We start from the raw sequence: 27,684 nt of genomic DNA, 5'->3' as shown, positions 1-27,684 counted from the left end.
AGAGTTTATCTGGGCATTCGTGTACTGTCCTCTGCCACAAAAGCTTTCAATTGTTCGCTCTGTTTACGACAAATTGCATTAAGAGTAGGCTTTTGCATGTGTGCTGCTTCTATATGCATGTCAGTTTTCTTTCTTTCGTTTCTGTTGCTACAGAATATTTGTTTTGTTTTTATTTTTATTGTGTTGTTCTTTTCAGATGAGGAAAGAGTATATCAGTATATGTGACAGTTTCAATTAAAGTCATTTGGATGAAGTACAAATAAATGAAATCCCAAAAAAACATGCACTTTTTTGGGTTGGGGCGTATTGTCATCTCTCTCTGCCCAGTACCAAAGCTGTCATAAGTTGTAGGCATCTCCATTTCATGTGAATAGCCAATCTGTGTCCCTGTGCTACTCATATACTAGATGGTTCTGTTTCAAGTCTTACCATTTGTGGAATTTCTTCTCCAAACAAAAAGAATGACCTTAAAGCACCATATGGAATTTCTTGAATGTTGCAATAATGTCTTCTGGTTGCTGAAAAAATACTCTGTGATGCCTATGAAACATCCACTCTTCTTTTTCTCTAACTTTCTTACGATACTAGCTTTATACATTATGGGTTTTCCCTCTCATACTGCATAGTTAGCCAGAGCACCCACAGAGGACAGTTATTTATTCTTTTTTCTTTGTATTCTGATGCCATTAACAATATCATCTTAATCTGGTACATGCTATCTCCAGACCAGTGGTTTTCCGCTTCTTTTTCCTGAATTGATGACTACCTAAATAAGTGTTGATATGGTAGGTGGGTGGAGGGGTGGGGGAGGTAGAGAAGAGCTAATTGCTGACTGAACTAAGCATCTTTCTTGTCCAGTCTATTAGCCTGTGCAGCCAGCACAACTTAAATGAACTGTATCTTTGAAAATAAAAAGCTTCACAGGCCAGGTCATCTTGCAAAGAATTTTAGATTTTTTTATTTCTTTGCAAATTTTGAAGTTTTAATCAGAGTAGAAATAGGGTTTCAAATACTCAATATCTAAGAAGCTGGACTGAAAGGGAAGAGCACAGTTAAAAAAAATCTGTGCTGATCTTTTAGAACAATCTTTCATACTCCCTGAGTAAACAGTCAAATGCATTATTAGAATACAGGCAACAAAAAGATACTGGAACAGAACCAGTAAGTGTGAGGAATAGAAGTTGTAGAAAAATAAGGATGGTACGGAGAAGCTGTATAAATTCTCTGCACCAGTCTTATCTCTGCTGAATGCTGTGATATACCTGTTTTATAAGGTGTTAAGGATGAGAAAGTTGCAGCTGGGGAAATCACAAGAGGAAGTGCTGGATAAAGCTTATGAATTAAAAAAAAAAAAAAGTGTATGACTGGCTGGTAAATCCAGACCTTTGGAGGAAAGTGAAGATCTAAACGACTGAATACCTATCAAAAACTGAGAAATGTTTCTAAGATCAAACGGTCATAGCCTGCAGACCTAGTATAGATAATGCATTCATATCAGCTTGCATTAAGATCTGGAATCTTGTTTAATATTTTTTAAGCCTGGCTGGGTGTTGTAAATCATAATGCAGTTTTAGCTGGGTATGATAGTCTTGCATGTTTACAGATGATCTTTAGACTACATGTGCAGTTTTTTAGAAAAGGAATGCAAACTAAGCTATAGAAGAACTGAACTGGCAGCTCTGGCACAGTCTAAGTAATCTGCTGAGCAGAGTTCGTGGGTAGTCTTTTTGCAGCTGTTTTGGTTTTTGCTATAGAAACCTATCATATCTGCTGTTAGCACTTCATGTGATGAGGCTTACTATGGGGGAGCTTTTACTGAAGCTTTGAAGGGGAATAGCCTCCTTTTAGTTTTCTAATTCTTTCTTTCCATCACCAGTTTGTGGAAACTTCTTTCTCTCACGGTTGCACGTTCTGGACTGACTTAATTTTTGTGTGTGTGTATAACAGGGATTACCCGTGTGCTAAAACAAAAGAAAATATTCCTGTGTTGTGTCCCCAGCTCCCTGCGCTGATAACTCTGGAAGTGCTGAAAGCTGCCTTAGTGCTTTCTTCTTTGGTTCTGTAATCCAAAGGAATATCTTCACACAGACACCAGTCCAGAAATCATTTGTCTGGACTCTGAAGCATATCACTGCTCAACATGAAATAACTAAATAGGGGAATATTGGGAAACCAATCAGCCCTGCTTTTTTCTTTTTTTTTTTCTTCTTTTTTCTTTTTTATTTTAGAAAAAAGCATATGCTAATTCTGGACAGATGCTGCTCAGCAAGTGAGAACCACCAGTATGTTAAAACCGTGTTATGACATTGGATAGCATACAGAAGTCTGGAGCTGTAGGAGGCCATTCATATATGAAAATTGCATCTTGATGACATGATGAGAGAAGTCCCTGCTGGGTATGGCTGGGTAACATGTTCTCTGCACAGGCTCTGCTGTCTTTGGTATCTAGCCCCAAGACTTATGGGAGCTATTAAAGAGGGAGATGGCAAGACAGCCTTCAAAATCAGAGTTGCTAATATCATATCGCAAGGTCATTGCTATTGTATAAAGATCAGCTCTGCAAATTAATAATTTAGTCAAGTCAGACTGTTGCATTTCCATCTACAGCACTAAGCTCTTCTATCACCAGTGCTGGAAGCTGTCAATTTTCAGCCTTTATGCTACCATCAAGAGGAAGTATACAAGCGCTTCTTCTAATAAAAAACTTAACTTTCTTCTATGCTGTTTCACTGCCTTTTCATGGTAAGGGTTTCCCCTCATGAGATGTTTCAGAAGACCATGCTGAGCAAAATAGCTACCATTTTTCTTTCAGGTGTAGCAGCACCAGAAGATTCTCTCTAGTTTGAAGTAATGCCCTGTCTGGCTTTGGCGCTGCTTGTGAAGTTCAGAGCTCTGACTAATTCTTCAAAAATTACTTCGGTAGCCCACTATGAAGCCTCCAAGAGACTTCCACAAAGCGGCTTTTAAAGTGTGTCAGGCCAGGCCTTCATCATGAGGTATCCTTGGCAGAGGCCACTGTGGTGATGCGCTGAATTAGTTCGTTGTTTGAATCGCTCAGCACGCACCAGCGGTGTCAGGGGAAGCGCGTTCCTGTAGTGGCGGATAGCAGGGAGGAGAGGATGAGGACCATTTGAAGTTTTCAGTGGCAAGCTGTTGCACGAGAGGTGTTCAGAGCAGCGAACGCCTGGTGTTTCTCATTGCTTGGGTACAGTGTCGACCAGAACAGAGCAAATGCTCTGACCCGTGCTGTGCAGAGGAGATGATGTGGAGAGTGTGTTAATACCCCTGCTTGTAATGTGAGCGTATTCCAGAGGTGTAGTGATCATGTTCCAGCATTCCCTGAAAGAAAGAGGCAGGTGGGATATATTGTTTTATGGCAGTACTCGGAGATCCCCTTGCGGGTTCAGGGACCAAGTGTGATAGGTAGTGCTCAGATGTTAGATATGCCCTGACATGCCTGGGGGCTTGAATACGTCATCTAGTCAGGGCAGACTAACACAGTCCTTCCTCTCAGCTGAAGTATGTAGTCCTGTAAATGGTCTTGGTGTGTCCTAAAGGAGATAAGCCACAATTTAGTATAAAATCATTAGTGTTTTCTCCCACTCTGCATTTCTTCAGATGAGCCAGGTTAGAATTGGAATTCAAGGTTAGAATTAGAAATAATATGTGCAGCTCTTTGTGCAAGTAAAGTAAATTCCTTAACTCTTCAACATTCCCCTCTTATAATTTTAGAAAGGGTGATAGAGAGGAGAGATGGGGAAGCAGGGCTTTAACAGGACACTTTATATTTGTGATTGGCACATTCCACCCTTAATGATTTGACTTGTCACTGAGACTACTTCCTAAGAAAACCATGACCAAACACTGCAAAAAACCCCCATGACTTGTAAAAACTACTGTATTATTCCAGATAACACAAACCAAGTGTATAAATTCTACTGCAGGAGCATCCTGCTTTCTGTTGTTCATATTCTTCATGTAATTTCAATTTCATTTATAATATTTTTCAAAACCAAACTCGAGTGTGTTGTTCACTAAAGTCAATTAGTGGTTGTTTTTTGCTGAAACACAAATGTATTTTCTATGAGTCATTAATAAAATCAGCACCAATGGTGATTGCTACAGAAAGTAACTGAAAGGACAAACAAACGGTTGAACGGTTTTCAGTTTAGCAGGTTCAGTTTGGTGCATTACTGGACAAAACCCTTGATAAACTCTTGTTGGTTTGGCTTGAGGAAGCTTTGTGCTGGCTGTTTCCCACTTTAGATTTTTTGCTGAAATGCCCCTAAACAAAAATAAGTCCTCCTGCCCTCATCTGTTGATATGACGACTCAAATTAACACATGGTTTTTGACTAACCTGAAAGAACTTGCCAGGTGCTGGAGGTTTTCTATTTGCATCTGGGTTCACAAATTTAAGTTTAGGGGTTTAGGTTTAAAAAAAAATTTCTTGGAAGTCGTTGATGGTATCTTTACATAAATTTAAATAGAGAGGTTTAATGCCAAAAATACAATCCTGCTCTTTTTAAACTTTTTTTTTTTACAACCTCTTCCCCCCACCCCCTGCCCTTGGAGAACAGAAATTTTGTAATTTGAGGTTCTTTCCCCTTCTCTTTGCCTTTTAACCTCTGAAGTTCTAGATTCAGGTTTCCAGTGCTAACTAGAACCTCAAAAATGCTGTATATAAAGCAGTGGCAGAGATAATGTTCTGAAGAACATTTGTAAAAAATATTACTTGGAAAACCCACTAAACATGAAATAATGAATAGCATTTCTAGTCCTTCCTTTTATTCTCATGCATAGTGTTTTGCTAGAGTACTCAGTTTTATATAAAAAAACGCTGGACAGCTTTCTTTCACGGATGAACTGTATGTTAGTATAATTTAGTGTGTAAGCAAACTGAGCATCATTCTTAAATGACTTCAGAACATCTTTGATCATTACAAAGGAACAATCATCCATATAGATGCTGCATTTGTCTCACAGTACTGTTCTTTGCACCTTACCCTGTTTGGAGCAAAAATTATTCTTGGTATTGTGCAATTAAATTTGTGTGTGCTCTTCAGAGATCCTGTTCTCAGTCACTGACCCATTATTTGACATGTAGCACTGAGAGATGTGTCATTTTGCTACTGTAAAATTCTGCGTGTTCTACTAAAAAGACCCAAATGCCAGTTTTTACAAGTTTAGTTAAAATGAAGCTGGAGTTTTTAAAATAGATTATAGGTAAGTAGAATAGAAACAGAGTGTTCCTTAAGAAAATGGACTGCGACGTTTCCTGCACACTTCATGAAATACTGGATTTAATAACAAAGATTTAATTATCTTTTTAAAAAGCTAGTGATATTAGCAAGGTGGTGTTCTATAGTCTTACTGCCTTTTCCAAATGTGAGATAACTCTTCAGTTTGCAATCTTAGTAGATTGACCTCTAAAGTAATTAGAAATTGGAAAACTACTGCAATTCCATGAATACCTTATTAACTGTAATGTAAAACAGCTGCATATATATGTGTGCACCTAAACCTTTTTGGTTTTAATACCTCGATATTCACTGCAGCAGAACTGACTTCGTTCTAGAATCTGTGATGAAATTGTGCAAGTGTTGTCGTTGTTTCTCAAATAACAGTGAATTTTAGAAATTTTACTTTACTCTCGCTTGTTTCAACTTTGACAATCTTGAAATCGGAATACTTGCTCTAGTTTTGTTAGCTCTCACTGTATCGGTTTAACTGTAGCATTTAGTTTCAGGGCCTAAGAGAGACAGAAATCTAGTTTTGGTGGTTACTCTGTCTGCTGAAACAGAAAACAGAAAAGTAAATTATATTTTATTTTACTGATTTTTCAGGTTAATCTTAACAGGTTGAATACACCAAAAGAAATGGGAGTGCTGCTTTTATTTGAGGGCATCAGTTAGGATCATCCTGTGAATAATACGGAAAAAGTTTCGAGAAGTGTGTGTGTGTTGGAAGGTAGGAGTGTTTGGTGGTAAAGGTGATTGATGGAGAAAGGAAAGTGAGCAATGATTTAAAAGTAACAAGTGGAAAGTAGTAGTGAATTGAGATGAGCAGAAGAAAGCTGTGTTCAGCATCTCATTGACCTAGGAGCTTGGGTTTGAACACATTCCATATGTATGGAACATTTTATTACCTGAGAATATACATAACTTTTGTTTAATTAAAAAGGTTGGATTGTGGTTTTTTGTTTGGGTTTTTTTTTTTTAATGGGTGATCTGGGACAAAAAACTTATTGGGAGAGTTAAGACAGGACTGACACAGCTGTCAGCTGAAGAAATGTTTGAATAACAATATATTAGCAGCAGTATTCAATAAATAAAGTGGATGTATTACTCATGTAGGATCTAAAACAATATTTCTCTTTTCATCAGTTTTTATAATTGCAAGCTTTTCTCTTTGCTTTGAACAGATACCATGTTTTGGGATGAGTAGCTGTTCTGTGGCACCTAATTTAGTGTGTGTGGTGAAGTGGTACAATACCTGTTTTGAGTTGTTCTGTCCTCCCTCCACTGAATAATTTTTAGACAAATGTCATTCCCAGGGAACAAAACAGAGTTAATGTAAAAATAATAACTAAAATAAAGACGTCCATATGGTTGACATCAAATTTGTATTTGTCTTCCCATCGTTATTAATATGCAATTTTGGTTCAACTTTGGATAGTGCATCTGCAACCAGATTCAAGTTTGTTTCATGAAACTGCAGACTAGGTACTGATTTGGAGCCTGTTGAAATTTTCACTAGGAGCTGGTCTGCTTGACTCTTCAACAATCTTTTGATTTAGCTTATTCTATTTTAGTTGCTGTTTCAGTGATTGTTGCCTTCTTATACGTTTTGCTTTGCAGTTTTAGAATGGCAAACAAAGCTGCTAGGTAATAAAACAGTGATGTGTCTGTCTTTCTTGCATGTTAGTACCCTGTCTAAAATGTTGTAGGTATTTACTTGTTCGGTTGGCATAAACTGTTCTGCTTTGAAAGGTCCCTTTGGGACATTTCTTAGATGTTATCTGCAGGGTATGTGCACAGGAAGGGCAGCAGCGTCTTGAGGCACAAATATACAAATAATATTCTGATCCTGGGTAGGTTTTTTTACAAAAAAACCCATCACAGACAGCAGGGTTCAGTAATTAAGTATCTTCCTATTGCCAGTATGTTTAAAAAAGAAAGCCTGTTCAGCATATGTGAGGAAAAGCTAATTCCAGGGATCGACATTGAATATCTACACAGAAAATCCCCGGAGTCTCATTTATGAATACCTGCCCCAAGCAATCTTGTGTCATTGTTGTATTTCAGGTATCCAGTTAGGACGAATGATATTTGATCCTATTATTATCATTATTATTTCAACCAAGAGAAGCAAAACTTGATGGTAGGGTGGGATCCTCAGGACTTACCAACTCTGGCCAAACTGTGCTTGGGTCAAAGTCACTGAGAGTTTCACTGTTGATTTTTGTGGGAGTCAGGTTAGGTCACTGCACAGTACTTTTGAAATCCCACCTCTAACTATTTCTGAGTTGAGTGTGTGATTATTTCCTCACAGGGAGGAGTCCATCACCACAGCCTTCCAAAACACCGTACAAGTGACATGCATTGGTCAAAATACCAAATTTCGGTAACTTTAACCGTCTGCTGTCTGAGAAGCTGTATTAATAAGGCTAATAGGCTGATGCTGAGCATTTGTGAGCACAGTAGTGGAAAGTGTGCTGTGGGCTTCGCTGGAAGTTTTAAGTGCTGAAGACCTCCAGGATCAGGCTCTGGATGAGCCATTCAGTACCATGTGCGGTCTCTCATAGGCTAGTTTCATGCTCGCTTGTGGTAGTGGGAACTAGCCAGCCGTGACAAAAAAAGAACATTGTGGGTCTTAAACTTGTGCTGGTGCTACTTCTGCTTTTAAAGTGAACATGATCTGAAAGCCCCTCTGCACTCAGCCTGTGAAAAGCACTCAGCACGTGCCATAGCTTCTGAAATCTGTGGAACAACTTGCGTCAGTGCATGCTGAAGGAGCGAACCTTCTGGCATATAGTGTGCTCAGCGGTCAACCCATCTCCTACCTTCAATTTTCTTCCTGTTTTTTCCTCTTGGTGGTGCAGAGTTAGTGGCATGGAGTTGCCTAGAGGTGGGGGGGAAAGAATAGCATGTAAATTTACTTTCAGGTCACAGGCCCTCGTTCTACTGGAGTGACTCACTTGAAGTGATACTAGTGTCTGAGATAAACCTCTCAGATGCGTCATACAAGATGGTTATTATCGTAATTGATCTGTCACAATATAATTATCATCCTTGGCTCAGCAGCCTGTCAATATGTGTATTACTGCTACGTTGTCTTTCTAAATGAATGTATCTGTGCAAGCTGTTGTGGATCAGCTTATGGTTGTGGAGCCATCCTGGTTTCCCACAGCAGGCATCCCTTCTCCTGGTACAAGGCAGGAGGGACTGTTAGTTATTGATGCCGTTGCCTCCGGCAGCAAGCTGCTTTGGTTTGCAAGCTGACTTCATTCTTATTCTCTCCCCCCTCAACTGCATTTTGCCATGCAGCTCTCACGCAAAATGCCACGTGCTGTCACCGGCTTGGTGTTGTCCTCGTGGTGCATTCTCCCTCGTCAGGCACTGCCACATCTCTGTCTCCACACTTAGCACTGTCTGCAGAGCCTTCCCTGCTCTGATTCTGCCTTTCCCAAACTAGAAGGCCATAGACAGAAGCAACTCTCTTCTGGTTGTGGCAATGCTGGGGATGGCCTGTCAGAAGGAGGAAGTCTGGTAAAGCATGGTGGGGACAGGGCAGGCTCTCAAATCTGTGTGGCTGTGAAGAAGGCACTGGCTGAAGGGGTTCTGCTGAGTTGAGAAAATGGCTGGTGCCATCTGTAAGTGGTGGTGAAGAGATGGGGGTGAGGTATCACCACATCCTTTCTGACATAGTGGTGAAGTTCATGCATCTTGCAGAGGATGGTGTGTCGTGGTGCCAGGGCTCAGGACCCTTATAAAAGGGATTGTTCTTTGGTGTGAGGTGGCAAGTGAAGTAACAAAGTGTGTGCAGGGGAAATAAAGAGGGGTTTCTGAGCCAGCAAAGCAAAGGTGGTGTTGGAGAAGATGCTGCTTCAGGTAGCCGTCACAGTTGGGCAATGAAAATTCCGCCCCGCCACCCCAGCTGGCAAATGAAATGCCTGGTAGATGCATGTTGTGTTCCACCTTGTTGGCAAAGGATCTCTTATACATAAATGCGTGACTGTCCGTGTGTGTTGTTGAACATGCAGGATCGTTACAAGGGTTGGCATTGTTACAGAAAGATAAACTAAGGTGCATTTTATGGTAGACCTTTTGCTGTGAATTCTTATCTTTACAAGTACATCTAAAAAATTCATAACTCTGCATCTGAGGTAAGTCAAAAGACGTTCAGTGAACGATTTAGTGTTTGTGTGCCTGAGCTGCAACCTATATTCTTGGAAGTCCTATTTGAGAAGTTAACTAAATATGCTTTCAGAAACGTTCTTTTTCTTAACAGTCATAGGAGCAAAACAAGCTTTGAAAATAAAATGACAGTTAAAATGAGCATTGACAATGCAAAGCAGTAGGGTATGATTGTAGTGCTGTTTTACATATACCCAGTAACATTTTTAATGCATCAGAAATGGTTATCTAACTTCTCTAATTGATCTTGTAACTTACTATGATAGCTGTCTAAGAAAGTGAGGCTAACTTTGTGGAAGAAAAGTAAGAGTTTTACAGTTGTCCTTCTTGAATTTTCCCAAAAGTAAAAACCAAAACCTACACCAGAAACATGTTTCTTCTCTGAAATGTGTTTTGTTTGGTTTATCAACTAGGTAAAGAAAAATGATTGCATGGGATCAAAAGAAATTGCTTATCACAATTTTAGGTTGTAGCATCCGTTCAGAGAAAGGGAAGGGCAGGAGAAGGTGTAACTTAGTTTGACTAGAAATGTAAGAAGAATAAGATTTTGAAAAAGAGATTTACACCTTTTTAGTAAAGATGCTTCTCTTTTAAAAAGCTTGCTATGGGGCCTTGAGAGAAGCATGATTAAGCTATGTGCTGGTGTCTTAGCAACAAAACAGATGTGAAAACAGTGTTTTAAAATCTGGCTGCGTAGAGATGATCTCTGCTTGTCCACATAATGGTGTGCCTTCCTCAGAGTCAATAAAACTGCACCAGTCTAGAGCAGGACTTGTGCGGTGGTAGATAAATGTATTTAACTTGGATATTTTCTTCTCATTCCTTTTTGCTTCTTTACGCAGGGACTGAAGTATCTGTGCATTCCTGCTGCTGACTCGCCCTCGCAGAACTTGTAAGTTTTCTTTAAAAATACATCACAGAACCCCAGAAATCCCTCAGTACAGTGATGCCTGTTTTACAGTGAGCTGCAAGATCTGATTCTGAGCTCTCACAAGTATTACACAAATGTGGTTTTTTAATCCAATAAGGAAACATATTCACACTTTATTCCAGACACTTTGGTTCAGACCCCACTTTTTGTCTGTAAGGGTTTGTAGGAAGGTCAGTATGTAAACGCTCTTCATTTGTGGCCTTAACCTTCAGGAATTTCTTAGTGAGTCTGCTCCTAATTTAGTCCCAGTTTATTCTAGCCATTGTTTTTGTGAATCTTTTTGCTTGGCTGTTCTTTTTTGTTAGCGCTATCCCCAGCCATTAACAAGAAAATATTTGGAAGAGATATGAAGCCTGGTGCTTCAAAGGTTGAAATACATTCCTCACAGTGGGCATTCAAGACAAAGTCTTAGTGTACAAACTATCCCTGCAACTGTCTGCTCTGGACTTCTTGAACCTGCCTCAGAAGGTCCTGCTGCTCTTAGTAGTATGCTGGCATGGCAGGGAGTTTCTACCCTGTGGTGACTCTTGCCTTGAGGATATATGTACTGAAAGTAGGGTGTCCCAGCCTCGCTCTTTCTCATCTCCGCTAATGTTCATGAAACGCTAATTGACTTGCACTTGGTTTTTATGTTTTGAACCATTGAGCATAGCAAGTCTTGATTCCAAAGAGAAATCAAAACAGGTTTTGTAAGAGAACTTGGATGGTGACCAACTCTTTCTTCTAGAGCTCGCTGTTTATGTTGGGGAGAGGTGAGAGGGGTTTCAGCCACATCCTGCTACCAAGTTTTGTAGAGAAACAAGTAGTTGAAAGAGGCCTGGTAGGTACGGAAGGAAATGCAGCACTGCTTTTCTCTCACATCACAGCAATATTCCGGCTCATGCTTTCGGGGGATATTTTTAGAATATGTGTTTCTCATACCCTAGAAAGATTCCAGCATGGCATTCGGTGTGTGTGATTTGCCTTTTCATTCTGCATTTCTGTTGTGATTTTAGGGGAAGGGGAAAAAGAAAAACACCACACGCACAATCCCCTGCCCCCCGCCCCAGCAAAAAACACCCCAAAACCCTAAATTTCAAGACAGGCCTGAGAAGGCAGACAGCTAACTGCCTTTGTCTTGGACAACTTCTGTGGCCTTAATACTTTAAAAAAACAAATACATTTTTAAAAAATCCTTTTGGGAAGGAAAAAAATATGAGATTAGAGGGAAACTTTCACATGTTGCCATATTAATTGTTTGTTGGTATTTTGAGATCTGTAGCATTTCTGAAAACGTTTTGCAAATCTGCTTCCTTTGTTCATAGAGATCTGGATCAATTGGGAATGGAAATAGAAAGGATGGCATTTATGATGAGTGTTAATCAATGTACAATTCAGCCCCTCCCTTGCTGTTAACTATCAAGGAGTTATATTGAAAAACCACCTCCGGCGCTTGAGCTGTCTGGCGCAGTACCAAAGCTCTTAAAGCTTCAGTAAGAAGATACAATATTTGCATGAGTATTGTTTCTGTTATGCTGCAGGCATCTAAAATACTTGCTTTGGTATCAGGTGGTTGCAAGCAAACGTCATTACTTCTAATACTGATACATTTTATCACTTAAAATAAAACTTGATGAGTAACCGATTTTTCTTTTTTGCTTTATACAGTCCAGATCTGCAAGTAAAATCAAATCATGATGCTCGCAAAAAGCAATGTTGCTTGCTGTGCATGTACAGTCTTCTGAAAGCAAGAGGAAGCTGTCTTTGATCAATCTGTGAGGATTTGACACAATCTTATCTAGGAGCAGTTAACTGTACCGTCTGTGCCCTCTGCAGAGGGAGGGGAAGCTGAGGAACAGGAAAGGGAATTGGTCCCTCTGCAACATCCTTGTGTATCTACCCTCTTCTTTCAAAAGAGGGATTCTGGTGGTGTCAGGAAAAAAACCACAAAAGCCGCGTCCTGTATTGCAGGTCCTTGTGTTTCTTAGCAATGGCTGACAGGCACAACTGACAAGATACACACTGCTATCTTGTCTGTCTCTCCCAACAGTAAGTTTGTCAGAAGCTGTGCTGCTACTTTGCAACTGCTGGCAGGTTGGTAAGGTCCAACTGAAAGCCTTTACCCACTGAATTTTGGGACTGTGAGCGCTTAATTCACTTCAGCTCAGTTTTTGTCAGGGAAACTTTGGTTTCTTATGTGTGTAAATGTACATTTACTCCTAGTAAGCTTGTTTAGTGGAGCTCCCTTCCTCAGAGGAATGAATTGCCAGGGAAATACAGCAGGGATTCCCCTGTTAACACGTGGGCATTTGCTGAAGTGTCTCAAAAGCTTGCTTCTACTCCCATGTTCTGCCCCTACCAAGCATAGGAATCAAGCAGTTGCTTTTGAAACTCGAGGTGCTTCCTAGGCATTAAATGAATGTTTTCCCTGGACTGTGAGAATTTTACCTTGGGCCATTGACTTCTCCAGAAATGTCATCTCCTACAGAACCTGTTGCTAAAAAGTTAATGCTATAGAGATCATCTTCCCTTCCTGTCCTGTTCCAGCTAACTGTCTTAGGCTACGTGTTTCTAAGGAACGTAACCTCCAACGGTCAGGCTCTTAGTGGTGATAATACAGAAGCCTGATAACCTATGAAGAAAAGAAATGTAGGTGGATCTTTGTTGCATTTACATTGCCAAAGGAAAGAAACATCAAGATGCTTCTTCCTATCTGATTTGTATGCTTTGTTTTTAACCTTTATAATATTCGTAGAGGTCTGACTAGCAACAAATGAATACGTAGATGTGGTATCAGAACTCTGCCCTCAGCCTAGTTTTGGATTATCCAGCTTGCTAATGCGTAAGTTTAGGTAACTTTTACAACATGCTGGTAGGGACACTGTACTGGTGGTTCTTCCTGTGGTGTTTTCCCACTGTGAAGATGATGCAGTTCAGGACCCAGCTTTAAGCTGGGAGATGTCAAAGCCAGATATCATGTAATAAATTGTCTTGAAGTAACTGTTCGGTCCAACAAATAGGCTGCAAATCAACACGTTTGTCAAGTGCTTTCCTGTTACAGATGATAATCAACTGTTTTGTGGTTAGTGTAAGACTTGCCATTCTTCTTTGTGTCTGGCACTTGTCACACAGCTAACTGGTCCTCAATCTTAGTTTTCATGTAAGTATGGTTTGGACCATAACTTTGAAAATTAGTTTAGGCAACTGTGTCTGCTGGAGCCAGAGGATGAAGGAGTACATTTCTCCTTTTTGCTGACTCAAGCTGAGGAGAGCCCATGGTTCTACAGAGCAGCAATAATTCTAAGCTTGTCTCTTTCTTTTCTTATTTTCATGAATGCCTGTAAACGGACTTGACAGTGTTTCAGCAGACCAAGTGTCAGCAATAAGGAAGGGCGAATAAAACTGAGTGAATGGAGTTCACTGCTAGCTATATTTAGTACCTTGCAAAGGTGTTATGCTCATTCACAGATATTTTTCAAACCAAAGCATTGAAGTGTTTAACCAAAACTTGTGCTAGACCATTGAAGTGAGTTCAGTGGTGCTTGGAGCTGCGCTGCTGGCCAGATTTTCTAGAGAAAAAGAGAAAAGATGGGAAGATTGGGATGTTGTCAATCCAGCCCTAACCAAGTTTCATCTGACTGAATCCGTTCGATCTTGGATAAGTGCTCCTTCATTGTGCCATAGCAATGCCTCTTGGGAAGACAGCCCAAGATCTCATTTGTCCTCTGAGTTCGTTTATGTGAAGCTGCTCGCGCCCCCCCGCCCCAGGTCAGACCTGAGCACCATGATTTGTTAGAACTCAGCCAGTGAAAATGTTTTGGGGTGGCAATCTGAGTAGAAATGCATTTGTAAGACTTCATCCCTCTTCACTTATCCCACATACTTGATTGGTTTCTTGAGAAACATAAAATCCTGAGTTGCCATGCCATCCTAAAGCTTGGGATTGCATCGCGCCTTGAGATTTTCCACGTAAGTCACTCTAGTCTTCTCTAGCTGTGTTCTCCATGTTGTATCCAATGATGCAAGAACTGCTTTGGAGAGGGAGTCCTGGGCTTTGGGATCTCTTTTTTTGGATATTTCAGCTTAGACATCACTACCTTTGCATGTTCCGCAGGCGCTGTCACTATTGCATCACTGTTGTCCTCCAGGTATTGAGTGTTTATAGTATCAGCAGCTGTGCTGTTGGGCCGGAAGGGAAGCTTCCTTTTATGTGGGTATTCCTGATTTTTGTGTGGCTGCTGGTGCTGGGCTGAGGTTTTTGCTTTTACCTTTGTGGTATAATATTCACCCTGAGAGGGGAAACATCTTGAATACAGGACGTTGTGTTTCATGGGTGTTGAGCGCAGTGTGCTTTCAGGTTTGTCTTTGCCAATAAGGCTGGTACTGACTGCCCCTGAAGAAGCTCTTCCCTCTGTCTGTGTTGCACATATTGCTGCTACTTGCGAGCTTAAATTGCAGAAGCACTCAAAGGCCACAGTGAACTCCAGTTCAATTGAACTAAGAGGTGCTGCTTCCACCTGCAATAAATTGCAGGCAGCCCCAAAGGCTTTGCAGTCTGAAAGGCAGAGGCAGGGTGAGAAACTTGGGACTGGGATGCAAAGAGGCGATGCTGCGGATTTTACTGAGATGATGACAGCTGCCCAGTTGCTTTCCTTCAGACTTGCCCCACTTAAAATGAAGAGGGACATGTAAAGAGTAATGGAGGTACAAACCTTAAGGTTTGTAAACTGAGTCTTTATCTTCTCCACATTTTCTCCTCCACTGCTTTAAAAAAGGTAGGCTGTAGGCAGGGGCTGGCCGACACCTTGAGTAAGGGCAGGCAGAAGGGCTGCTGCAGTCTGAGGGGAGGAGGAGACTGGAAGGAGCTGAAGAAGCCAGGGCTTGAATTGAGAATTTTTTCATAGCAGGGACAAAAGGGAGAGATTTCATGTTGCAAAGAAGAAAGTCGTAACATTTTGATGTGTCCTAGTACATGGTTTGAAGGAGGAGGTGAAGTCAAAGTTAAGCGTAAGTTTGGGTAGGGGGTAGTGGATGCCTCTCTAAGAGACAATGTACCTCGAGAACTGTTCAGGTAGTTGTGCTGAGTTTCATCTGACATCTGAGCGTACGCAAGGACATGTGAGGTCAAGTTACTAGTTTAAAGAGGAGTAAAACGCAAACTGAAATAGAGACTTGACAGTCATCAGAATAAAGCGTTTGTTAATGTTTATCACACTGTAGTGCCTAAGATACCACTTTCTTCTTCAGGTAGAGTGGAGAATAACTATGGCAGTGAGTTTTGCGTTTCATTGGCAGACAGCAACTTTTACATTCTAAGACCTGTATTCAGTTCTAAATTCTAGAAACAGCGTTGAGCTTTCGGATACATTTCTCTCTTTCTAAGTAGTGATTTTACTAAATAGAGCACTTTCTTTATTCCCCTTCTGCTTCTGTTTTCAGGGCAAGGCATTTCAGAGAGAGCATCAAATTTATCCATGAGTGCCGGCTTACAGGTGAAGGCTGCCTAGTTCATTGGTATGTATACCGCTTGCTAAAAAAACTTCTTAAGGGTTTCTCTACCTTGATTTGGATGTTCATCATTTTAATGATAAGTTAGTGTTCATCTCCATTTTATAGCAAAATCCTCTTGGACTTAAATGCCCCATTTATTTGAAAAGCCCCAGAAGATTTGCAAATGCTATTAAAGCCTCATGCAATGACTTTTGAGTCACTGGTGTGACTCCAGCTGCCTGGAGATAAAAGGAGCCCAAGAAATTTTTCTTAACCTTCTTTTCTTATCAAACCTTTTTGTAGGATTGATGTGACTAGAGATGCATTGACTAGAAACATACTATTTATTTCCCATTATTTTAATAGCTGTATTTCTAAATGTGATTTCCATAACCCTAATAATTTTATTAGTTTCTATAACAGCTATTTTGGTGGCTTCAGAGTTGTTAAAAAAGATTTCCTCTGAACAGAAATTGATCTTTTTATCTTTTTTTTCTTTAAACTGCTGAAGTATTTAAATGTTGCATTTGTTAATAGCAAATCTCTGATTGGAGAGATGCTCCTGGGACTGTAGAGAATAGAAAAGGAAATCCCACCCTGGGTTTTTTCTTGCTCTCTGCTATTGGTTGTAGTTTTTGTGCTGTATGTCCAAGTGACATATCTGAGTCTATATCTGGAATCAGAGTCATCTTGTGATTTGAACACTGGACTTATACACAGGCCCTGAGCATAAATCCTTAGTTTGCTACTGACTCATGATAGGGCTATGCACGAGTCATTTCGTCAGTCTCCATGTGTGTAAAACAGGGATAATTAGTCTGAATTCTTATAGAGTTTTAAAAAACATAAATTTGTGAAGCATTTCAAAAGCATAATATGTTCTCAAAAATGCCAAGTGAAAGAGTCTGGTACAAATGTAATGCAAACACATTCTTTATACTCACAATAGTAATAGTTGGGAGTTTTTTGTCCAGTGCTGTCAAACCAGTAATAGTGAATGATTCTTACTTTATCCCAGCTTTTCATGTGGGGAAAGTGGAGTCCTGAGAGTTGAAGTTGCACAGTGCATGGATAGCAGAAAGAGGAAAAGAACTCAAGCAACCAGACATACGTACTTCAACAGTTCAGTTAAAGTTCATTTTGGCCCCATCAAATTGAAGCCTTTATTCGTGGTGGAGAGGGAACAGTCTTATTTCACTGCTCTGATCTATATAAGCAGAAGAAAGTGGATGACTTATTTCTAGCTTATTAAAACCCAAATCTAACTTAGAACGTGTGCACTATCACCTGCTTTTGTGAAGACTTAATACTTATTTCTTTCTTTCCAGTCTCATATGAATTACCACTCAGAACCTACTTTCTCGAGCTTGTCATAGATGTGTTCTGATACATTTGAAAAAGCAGCACCAAAACCCTTTAACTCAAATATTGTAGTATTTCTTCCTCATGGCAAGCAACACAGCAGTCTGCTGTGATGTTGAGAAGTGATGCTTTTAACTGTGACAGATGAAGTACGGCATTACTTCAATTTATTGCACCTCTTTTTTCATGCAGCCTTGCAGGTGTCTCCAGGAGTGTAACATTGGTGGTTGCCTACATCATGACTATCACAGACTTTGGTTGGGAAGATGCACTGTCTGTTGTCCGCGCAGCGAGATCCTGTGCCAATCCTAACATGGGCTTCCAGAGACAGCTACAGGACTTTGAAAAGCATGATGTTGATCAGGTAAATGAACTACAAACAAATGAGCTGTGAAACACCAACCCCAAATCAGATCATGGGCTACTTCTCATTATTTTGTGGCCTGGGTGGTTTATCTGACTCCCTGTTTTTGCTTTGAGGGAGTGATTTCTTGGCCAAGCCTGCTCCACTGGGGAGGTGCGGATAGAACTGAAGGTATCAGGGAATGCTGGATGGGAAAAGAGATGAAGCACAACTTCTAAACATCTCCTGCCCAGCTGTGCTCTTAATCCAGTGATTGCTTCATGTGTGCTAAGACACAATACAAGACTGACACCTTTAGAGGGGTAGAAACTAAAGAGTGAGTTGCTCAGAACGCAGCAGAAAGACCAACCTATAAGTACCAGTTGCATAAAAAGGGTGGGTTTCCCCCCAACACACTTACTTGGAATAGTAAGCAGGAAAGAAATCATAATCAGGTATCTTTGCTATCCAGGAGTTAAACTAGGTCCTCACTATGACTCACGTGTCGTGTTCCCCCCACCTTCTGTGGCTGAGACTTAATAAATTTTCTGATGTGTAGAGTAGTCTCAAGTCTGACCCTTTTTTTTCTTCTTAGCCTTTGAAGCTTTGTAGGACTAGGAGAGTTGCAGGAACAGTAAGACTGCAAAGTGGTTTTCATTAAAACAAAAATTTGTTTCTTACCCCTAAAAAGAACCATCCCACGCAAAAGACCTGCTCCCCGTGGGTGATTGGTGACTTCCACTTATGTTAACAACCTACTCTGTCCGTCCCCTCCATTTTCCATTGCTCAGCATGTTGCTGTTCTCTGGGGTTTTGTGCCTATTGTGCTTATTAAAAATCAACAACAACAGAGGCAAACCAAAATCGGAAAGCAAAATACATGAGGCAAAGGATGTTGGTTTTTTTTATTCCATCCCTGTCATTCTGCTGCAGAAAGCTCGGAGTTTAGAAATTACCATTTGTTTTGCATGATGCAGTTTGCAACTGTAAATATTTGCGTTTTTTTAATATTTAACTGAATGTTTCCTGGATCGTTTGGAACTGGTGTAAATGGTAGAGTAACCGATTTTTAAGAGACAAAAGTCAGAGGGGGACTTTCCAGACTTGTCTCCTTCCTCCCTTACAGTCATTTCTACTCTAATTGGTCTGGGCTAACAGCAATGACAATTAAGGCTATATGCAAATAGCCTGATAAAGACAGTAACGTCTCTCTTTTTTCATCCACCATGGACGGCACATTCTGCCTTTTTTCACTGAGGGGGAGGCAGTAGGTTGCAGAAAGAAATATCCACCTGTAGTCACTGGCTGGGCTGTAGTTTCCTACTGTCTCTTAACAGCAACCACATCCTTAGCAGGTGTCTGTTTACACACCTGATTTCAGTGGAATAATGCCATCTGCCAAGGGCGTGAACTTTTTTCTGATTTCAGCAGCATGGGTGTTTTGCTGTGCCACTATAGGGTGGTATCCTGTGGGGTTTCTGGAATGGGGTCCTTTAGATCTTGCTCTTACAGGAAGGGGTTTGGTCACTAAGGTCATAACATGGTTTGCACCAATTCCAAACTTCCACATGGTAGCCTGAGGCTTCAGATTTGACTCAGGACCTTAGGATCTTTTAGGAATGGGAGGCAGTAACTATGTTGAGGTCTTGTCTTCCAATGTCCTAGTAAATGGTCTTATGGATAAAGCTGTCCATGAGCCCCAAACAGGACAAAGCTATGAAAGTTGAGGCTTGAAAAACGATCACAGGATATTATCCCCACTGGGACAGAACAGTTGGGGTCTGTGTCTACTTGCTGCTTCTGCAGAGAAGAGCAACAAGATTGTCAGGAATGACGACTAAGTGGACTCAAATTCTTCAACTGGCAAAGAAATGATAGAGAAGGATATGATAAAGGTCTATAAAGTGAGTAGAACAGAGAAAGTGAACAGGTGTGATTTCCACTCTTCCCTGTAATGTGAGAGGGAGCTATCAATCGGCAGGTCCCAATCAAGGAGAAGGAGGGGTTTTCATACAATACGTACTTATGGAGCTTGTTGGCATCCAGATATCTTCTGGTAAAAATTTGTGGATTCAGAAAGTGATCTCATGGCAGAAAAATTAATTTGTGTCTATCAAACACAAAGATACTGACTCAGCCTCCAAAAGTACCTGAGCTGAAAATTGCTGGAAGCTGAGGAAATGAGCAGGGAAAAGGTCCCAGCATTATTGCCCTTCCATTGCCTGATTCTTTCTTTGGCATTTACATCTGGCTACTCTCATACCAGGATACAGAGCTGGATCGACCTTCAACTGGACTTGGTACATCTGTTACCATGTACCATATTCAGTCATTCGTGTCAGTAACATGTAGGGTCCTATTCTATGACTTTTAAAGCTTCTGGTCTTTTTCTTCCTAGAAGATACCTTTCCTGATATCTACAGTACATTTTTTACTACTGGTGTTTGTGGGCTCAGGATGAAAAACCCGTATGAGTGGTTCACTTTCTGATCTTCAGCCTTCTTGCGGCCTGTTGTGACTTGGGCAAGTTGGCTGATCATATTAGCTTCCATGCTTATTCATCTCATTGTATATGCGACAGGAGGAGGGTGCTTTTAAGTCTAGAACATCCTTGCCTAGTGGGTGTTCCTTACTCCGTATTACTCCAGTCAGCCAAGCTGTTATGCAAGTGTGTCATTTTAGGGGATGTAAGGGATCTTGGTGATTTCAAATGTGTGTTCCTGTGCCTATGTATTCTGTGCTGCTATTGAAGGACATGCAATATTTGGAGCGCTTTTCTTTAAACTACTTGTGTTCTTAAAGGCTCTTGAAATTCTGTAGGACAGGAGGGAGTATTACTTCTGCATCAGTCTCATGTTATTGTTTCATCATATTGTATATGTATGTTCAATTTTTGCAGTTCAGGCAGTGGCTGAAAGAAGAATATGGGGAAAACTCTTCTCAGGATCTGCAAGAAGCCAAAAATCTTCTGAGCAAATATAAAGAGCAGGCAGAGTTGCAGCAGAATACTGGAGGAAGACAGTGGAATAACAACTTCTCATCTGTGCCATCTCTCTCATACAGCAACTACACAACAGAGACCTAATCGTAGGAGGTTGATTTTTTTTTCTTTCTACCTTTGAAAAACATCTTGCCATAATTTCCATCCCATCTTCAAGACTCTCAGCAGTAATCATGCAAACAATTGATTTGTAGAAAGCTTCTTGATGAAAATACTACATTATGTGTGTGTGTATGAGCGTGTTTGACACAGTTTGATAATTTGGGCAGGATCAAGCTCTCTATGCCCAGAGACATGATCCAGTTACTGTGGCTGAGCCAGTTTGTCAGCCAGCCACAGCTGTTATCCCCTTATGCCCACATTGCCTGGCATTTGCTGTGAGGTTAGTTCAACTCCTTCCGTTGTAGGCTAGCAAAGGGCTCTGAGAGATGAAGTCTGGTGATTCAAGCTGTGGCAGTTTGACATCTCTGCACTATTAATGTGGCAAAGATGTTATTGCACCTGAAGAAGGGAACACAAGTCTGTATCTTTGCTGCTGTAGTTCACAGTCCATTGGCAAGTAATACCGTGGAGGTGGGCTTCAACTTGAATGCTACGCTGCAAACTGGAGCAGGTGAGATACGGGTACGTGTACCTTTCTACCAACAGTAGCATCTAGGAGAGAAGTGGGACAGACAGCTCTGAGTAATAACATCTTCAACTGCCACAGTTGTATTTGCTTCAGTGCACGTGAGACAGAGCTGTTGGCAGAACTGCCACAGACCAAGAATACCAAGACTGTTACCACAGCTCAGCTGATGTGCAGTGATTTAAGCCGTGGTCCCTTGATTGTGCATCTGGTCTCCCAACATAAGCTTCTCTGGAGAATAGTTTATCAGGTCTCCAGTGCCGCTGAACTTCATTCCCTGTGGAACACGTGCCTCTTCAACACACACCCCTGCGCACATGATAACGTGTTTCCAAAGAGTGGGCTCGGTGTGAGTGCGAGCACCTGTTTCTTTGCTTGTGCTGTGGTTTGCTCTTTGACTTCAGCTACCTCAAAAATGCTGTTCTTGTCGTTGTGGTTGTAAATGCAACCTTGAAAATTGCCTTGTGTAATCTTAATCTGACACTGAGTGAAGTAAGTGGGTGCATGTGTGCGCGAGAGTGTATGTGTGCATGTATCTTTCACAAATGTCTGTATTTGAGAAGTTTATTGTTTTATTTTAAAGTTGCCCATATTTCTCACTGGTTTAAAAACTTACTTGTTTGAATTCAACTTTATGCCATTTTAAAACCACTATATATTTTGCTGTGATCAGATTTGTAGGAATGCATTTGTAAAATATATTTTAAACTAGGTTAAAACTAGGGGCCATACTCTGCTCTTGGTAACGTTTGTGTGTTTCTGGAATGGAGCCATTGCCTGCCTCAAGCGTATTCTAAGAGTGTAACTTCAAATATGTCTCCAGGGATGCTGGGCAGTGAATTGATTTCTGATGGTGTAATGGGGGGCGGCACTGATGCCAAGATCGTGATTTCTTGTCTTTGACTCAGAGGATGGAAGGCCTATTTTTCTTGAAGATTCCAGAAAATAAAAAACACCTCCCAAACAGCCAGGATAGAAAAACAAAACCAAACCCCTAACTTGTTTAAATGTGGTGTATATCATGCTAAAAGCTGACCACTGAGCGAGAAGCAGTCAGCATACTAAATAGACTTGTCTCTTTCAATGTCTTCGGTACTCTGACCTCCCATCCCTTCACAAGATTCCTCTTCGTGTGATTTCCTGCTTGCTTTGGGTGGCAGTGAATGCTTTGGATGGGAGCAAGGCTTTTGGGGTCAAGTCAGCTCTGGCTGTTAAAATATCTGTTGTTAAGTACCTTCAAAAGATATATGTTACGGCTTGTGAAGTATATCAATAATTGCCAAAAAGGAAAAAAGGGAATGGGGTAGAAGTGGCCTGACTGTTTCGTCTGAGTCCAAGCCTGCATCAGGGTTCTCATTGCACTAAGTGCTTTAAGTATACTGAACACAGCAAGAGCAGGATAATCATGTCTGTGTTGCAGTGAGGGGTGCTGTTGGATTTGGGAAAGGTGCTGGAATTGACTTTGTTTTCAAGCTTGTAGCTAAATGAACTACTACCTGTTTGGTATATCCAGCAACTGCTCTGTGTTTGCCTGGTAAGAGGAGTATTTAGCTGCTCTTAAAGATGTCGATCTGCAAATAATTGGCTGTTTAGGAATTCCAGCATAGCAGTGCCCACATTGGCAGTGCCCTCTGTGCTCTGAGGGCCGACGTGGTAATTGGAAAATGCTTTCCGCAGTAACGGGGTCTGACATGCGTTCAGGATGCTGGTCCATTTGTTCAACCCTCTGCTCATAATAGGATATGTAGTGCAACTTCAGCCCGTCCCCAAAGGGCAGCTTTGTCAGAAGCATTCTGCCTATGCTCTTGCAGGTATCCAGTCAATCCATCCTGTAGCTGACTGCCAATACTACGTATCCCGTGTCACTCTCCTTGCGCTAGTAACCCTGTGAGTGCTGGTAATTTGGCAAGTGTTCTGTTCTGACAAATACAAGGCAGAATGGGAGACATCTGTTAATGTTTGTGTGTCCAAGATTATTCTATACTGGATTTTTTTAATAGTTTGGTTATCCCCAAAGAGACAGTCCTACAAATAGGACTTTTTTAAAACTGAATTTGGCTTTAGGGCCATATAGCCACATCAGTGTGCATTATGCTGCAGCTCAAAAGCAGATACAGGGTAAAGCAGGAGGATGGAGGGAATGCCATATTGTCAGCAAGTGGAAGTGCCTCTCTCTTTTTAAAAGGCGGAAGAGGTATTTTCTGTAGTCTCTTGCTTCTGCATCTTGTTTAGTGGTCTGTATGTACTGCATACTGCGTTTAAGAGTGGTAAAAGAGCCACAGCAGTCTAAGAAAACTTGAATCTGGTTTGTCCACGTAGGGAGCAGAATGATAGTTTACTCCTTTATTACCACAAGGTGCAGAAGAGAGAGTAGCTACAATTCTCACCTTTGGCTGTTTAGAAAGGGAGAGGAGCTAACACAGACTGAGAACGTGACATGGTTTGTCTTCCAACCAGCCTTTCAGTGGCAGTTTGTAGGACTTTCCAGCTATCTGGAACATGACTAGACCCCAGTCCACCTCTTAGTAGTTGGCCTTTATAGTTGTAGATGATGCATTCAGTTGTTTTGTTTCTGTAATTCAAAACACTGTCCTCATTTTGATGTTCACTGGAAAATGTATAAAGTTTATAACACCTTATTGGATTTGAAATCCAGATTTGAAATGTATAATCGATTTTTTTTGGGGGGGGCTAAACTTGATATCCATGTGTGATTATAAGCAAATGTTTAGTGTTATACAATGTAGGTAATGGGTAAATGCATTAGTATTTATTACCCTGTTTTTTAACCTGAAAGAGTTGCTTCCTTACATTTTGTGGTTGAGTGGGAAGATATGGCAAATCATATCTCTGTTTTTTTAAAAAGGACAGTAATAACATTGGTTGCTGTAATGGCCACTGCCTATAAAGAAGTCAGTGAAAAATTATAGTAATTACTAGTTTAAAAACGCTAAACCTGGTAAGCTTCTTGATTCTCTGTCTTCCTCTTCCTGGGCATCTTAGCGAAGCCTTGATTGCTTTTTCCAAATGTTTGTATTTAATACGTTCTACAATTTTTTTTATAAATAAAAGTAAATGTTAACACCTAATCTGCTTGTGTATTTCTTGAAATAAATAATAGTCTCTGGAAGGTTTCTGCTCGCTGTTTGTATCCCTGCAGGTACAGTAAGAGTACAAGACGAACTCATTTTGGTATTTAGATTACTTTTTTGTTCTGCACACAGTCTTCTTGAGACTTCTCCTCTCTTCACCAAGTTCTTTCAGGTGAGTTCAAGAATCTGCAGCACAAGCATCTCTTGATAATAGTCCCATAAGAGGATGTTGCATGTTGCCCTCTTACTTACCATTGCTGGCCCATCATTGTGACAGGGTGTGTGGTGAATCCAAATTTTTTATTCTTTTGAAATACCTACTTTTCCACAGGACACTGATTTAGGGATTAATTAGCTGTAAAATGTAGCTGGTTTACAGACTGCCAAGACTCAAGGCTCTCAGCTGTGGTTTGTCAGAGGAAGCTGATGTAAGGGGCAGATAGTGATTCTCAGGGAAAAAAAAATTGAAAACTTACAGTGTAAGGGAGGGGGAAAAGCCCCATTTAAATTCCTACAGATAACACTGAATTTCTGGTTTGACGCTACCTCTGCTAAGAGGGTAATTCTGGCATTCAAACAATCAAAAAAAAAAAAAACCAACCCAAAACCAAAAAACCCACCAACCTGAAAGTATCATCAGTCATGCCTAAGTAGCCAGATCTCATGGCCACTCTAATTGGTGCTGAAGGCTGAACTATGTTCTTGGCAGTGGGACTCCCTCGCTGTGAAGGCAAAGTTAGATGCTCAGGCACAATGGGTTTTGAGTCTTTCATTTTGCCCTCTTCTCCCCCTCCCAGCGCTTGTTACTTCATGGACTGCTGGGAATGTGTGGATGTTTCCTAAGGGATCACAGGGATTCAACTAATTAATAATGTCCTCCACTAGAATAGTTAGTATGTCTGTAGATAGCTTTGAATGTGCTAGATGCACCTTGTTCATAATATATTTCAGTTCATCTTCAGTATAAATGGGATGGCTGTGATTTTGTTAATGTGTGTTTCAGTCCTCTTCCTGTCTTTCTATGAAAAGACTTTTATTCAATGCAGCCTGCTATGTGAAGCTTGAATTAGTAGTGTAATTACCTCCTTTCTCCTATCTGTTATTCATAGCAATGTCAGATATATGTGCTATAGCATTGATGAGTCAGAAAACATGTTTAAAATATAATCCCTTGTGAACTAAGAAAATCTCTAAGTTTTAGAGGAGGCTTCCCCCTACCCCCAAAGGAAAACAGCAGCTTCCAAATGAAAAATGCACTGCTGCTTTGTCTTCCTTTTGACCACTTAGCACCTCAAGGGCAATTTTTATCCAAATCACATGTAAGAATTGTGCTGTGACCATGGTGCCATACTACTGTTCCCAACTGTATATCTCATTTCATTTGATGTTACATGTAACTGTTGTGAGTTCTAGAAAATGGCAGTTCTGATTTGATTCATGTAGCCCTGTCCTGTCATGCAGTAAACTGAGGGAACTGGAGGGCAAACCCACATGTCCTTAGCTGTGCTTGTGACCTGAGTCACAAGTTTGGGTCAAGGAGTTTGGGTTGGCTAGCAAATTATGAGTCCTTCCACCTCCTCAATAAGATTGTACTGGCAGAGGGAAAATGATGATGGTCTCTAGAAAATACTAGACAGCATGAGGAAGACGATCCTTGCACTGTACGGTGTTTCTGTAGAAACCCCTGGAGACACAAAGCATGCGACAAACAGCTATTTTCACAGTTCGTTCTCAGCACAGCTTTAAATGTGGCTCTCGTTTTCCATGTGCCCCAGCTCCCGTGTGTGTTTAACTATTTCATTGCTACATTTAGCTGCTGTCCAGTATTATTTGTCTGCGCTCACCCAGGGAACAAATTCTTCTTTGTACGTGTTTGAATGTGTGCTTTGCTCTAGTGAATTATGCAAACTGCAGTTTACCAAAAGTGAGTAGCTTGTGAGTAGCAAGATGACTTCCTGTAGTTTCCATGCAGTTTCTAGAGCAATTATTAGGAGTAGGCATCTAATGAAGTGTGAGCAGGAGGTGCCTTTTTGCCATTGAACTACTGCATAGCTCAAGTCCTTGTGTCCTTGTAAGGAGACTCAATTCTGCTCATGTGAGCCGAACACATCTGCAGTAAACTGGGAGTAAAATTCATTGGCAAGCAGTCTCAAAAAATGGGATTTTCAGCCAGACCTGCACCCAGTTTCCATTTTAGTTGAGGCAATTATGAATGTGCAGGTTTGTACCCTTCATTATTCATTGAACTATGAATAGAGAGATCAGAACCAAGACATCCAAGCTACTTGAAGCGCAAAGTGGTTTTAAGTTGTTTGCTCGCTTAGTTATCTATTCACACAGGCATTGGCAAAGCACAGCTTTAGATCTGGGCAGATGCATTTACAAATGGACCCTTTGAAAGTCTGAGTTCTGATTCCCTGTCTTCCCTTCTTTCTCTGAAAGCAAGTGAGTTTTTATTTAATTTGTCAGATACAGGGGATGGGATTTTTGTTACAATTTCTTCAATCTCTTCCCTCCTTTTCCCTTTTTTTGTGTGTGATTTTTTTTTTTTTTTAAATAACTGGTATTTATCCCAGAACCCCTGAGTCAGGATAAGTGAGTGCCAATGTGTGATTGCAAACAATTTATTTCCTGTAAATGTGTATTAATAAAAAAGCTTATGTTATAAGGTTGCTGATTTAATTGATTGTGTTAACAAATACAATTCTGCTGTTTGTGCATCTGTCCTGTTGTGGTGGTGGTGGTTGTTTGCCAAGCCTGCCGTGACTTCTGTGGATGTTGTCATCTTCTGTGGCAGCCTGGCTTTTGTACAGCTCTGGATGTTTTGGAAAAGTAACACTGATCAATGACAGTGTTGAACCTGACATTTGAAAAATTACAAAGGGATATTTGACTTTTATTTGTATGCCAAAAAGCAATGTTCTTTGGTGGACCAGCATCCTATGCTGTTACTGATTACAAACAGCGTTTTGCTTGATTCTGTCTATTCCTCGCTTTTTAAGGCAAGGCGGGACTTTATTGAAAGCTTTTAAGTAGGGGAAAACTCTGCCCTGTGTTTAGAGAAAGTATGTGTTGAAGATGTCAGAATTATGGCTGTGTTTAGGCATACTCACTAGATATTTTCCCAAGGATTGCATTTTGGAAGTCTTTGCAAGTAAGTCTGCAGCATTTTTTCCCAGCAAAACTACTTATGTAATCCCTGAATGTCTCAAAAGAAGAAGAAAAGAAAAAAAACCCCAAAGCAAAAAAAGCCCTGAGTGCTATGCAAGCTTTGGTCAAATCCTCAGATTTGAGACATGAGATTCGTCTGTTCTTAGGTAGCTTATTTACTTGATAATGTCTGGTTTGCAGTGACGTTCTTATCAGACCTGATAAAGATCTCCATTCCTCTGGGAGGTAGGGTGTATCATCCAACAGCTTGTGTCCTCTAAGTAAAGCCT

General features: G+C 40.7%; 1 protein-coding gene across 1 annotated transcript in view; it reads left to right on the top strand.

Moving 5' to 3' along the window:
- The window catches only part of DUSP22 (dual specificity phosphatase 22), a 44,084-nt gene extending 19,855 nt beyond the window's left edge, over positions 1-24,229 (top strand). Inside the window, exons 4-7 of the mRNA XM_059836241.1 lie at positions 10,261-10,310; positions 15,768-15,842; positions 17,373-17,544; positions 20,423-24,229. Coding sequence (XP_059692224.1) covers positions 10,261-10,310; positions 15,768-15,842; positions 17,373-17,544; positions 20,423-20,608 — 483 coding nt within the window. The 3' untranslated portion in view covers positions 20,609-24,229. The remainder of the gene's footprint in view (positions 1-10,260; positions 10,311-15,767; positions 15,843-17,372; positions 17,545-20,422) is intronic.
- Positions 24,230-27,684: the final 3,455 nt, after the last annotated feature.

The sequence above is a fragment of the Gavia stellata genome, chromosome 3 (assembly GCF_030936135.1).
Source record: "Gavia stellata isolate bGavSte3 chromosome 3, bGavSte3.hap2, whole genome shotgun sequence".
Classification (NCBI taxonomy): Eukaryota; Metazoa; Chordata; class Aves; order Gaviiformes; family Gaviidae; genus Gavia; species Gavia stellata.
Note: the sequence above shows the minus strand (reverse complement) of the source record. Positions and strands in the feature narration are given on the sequence as shown.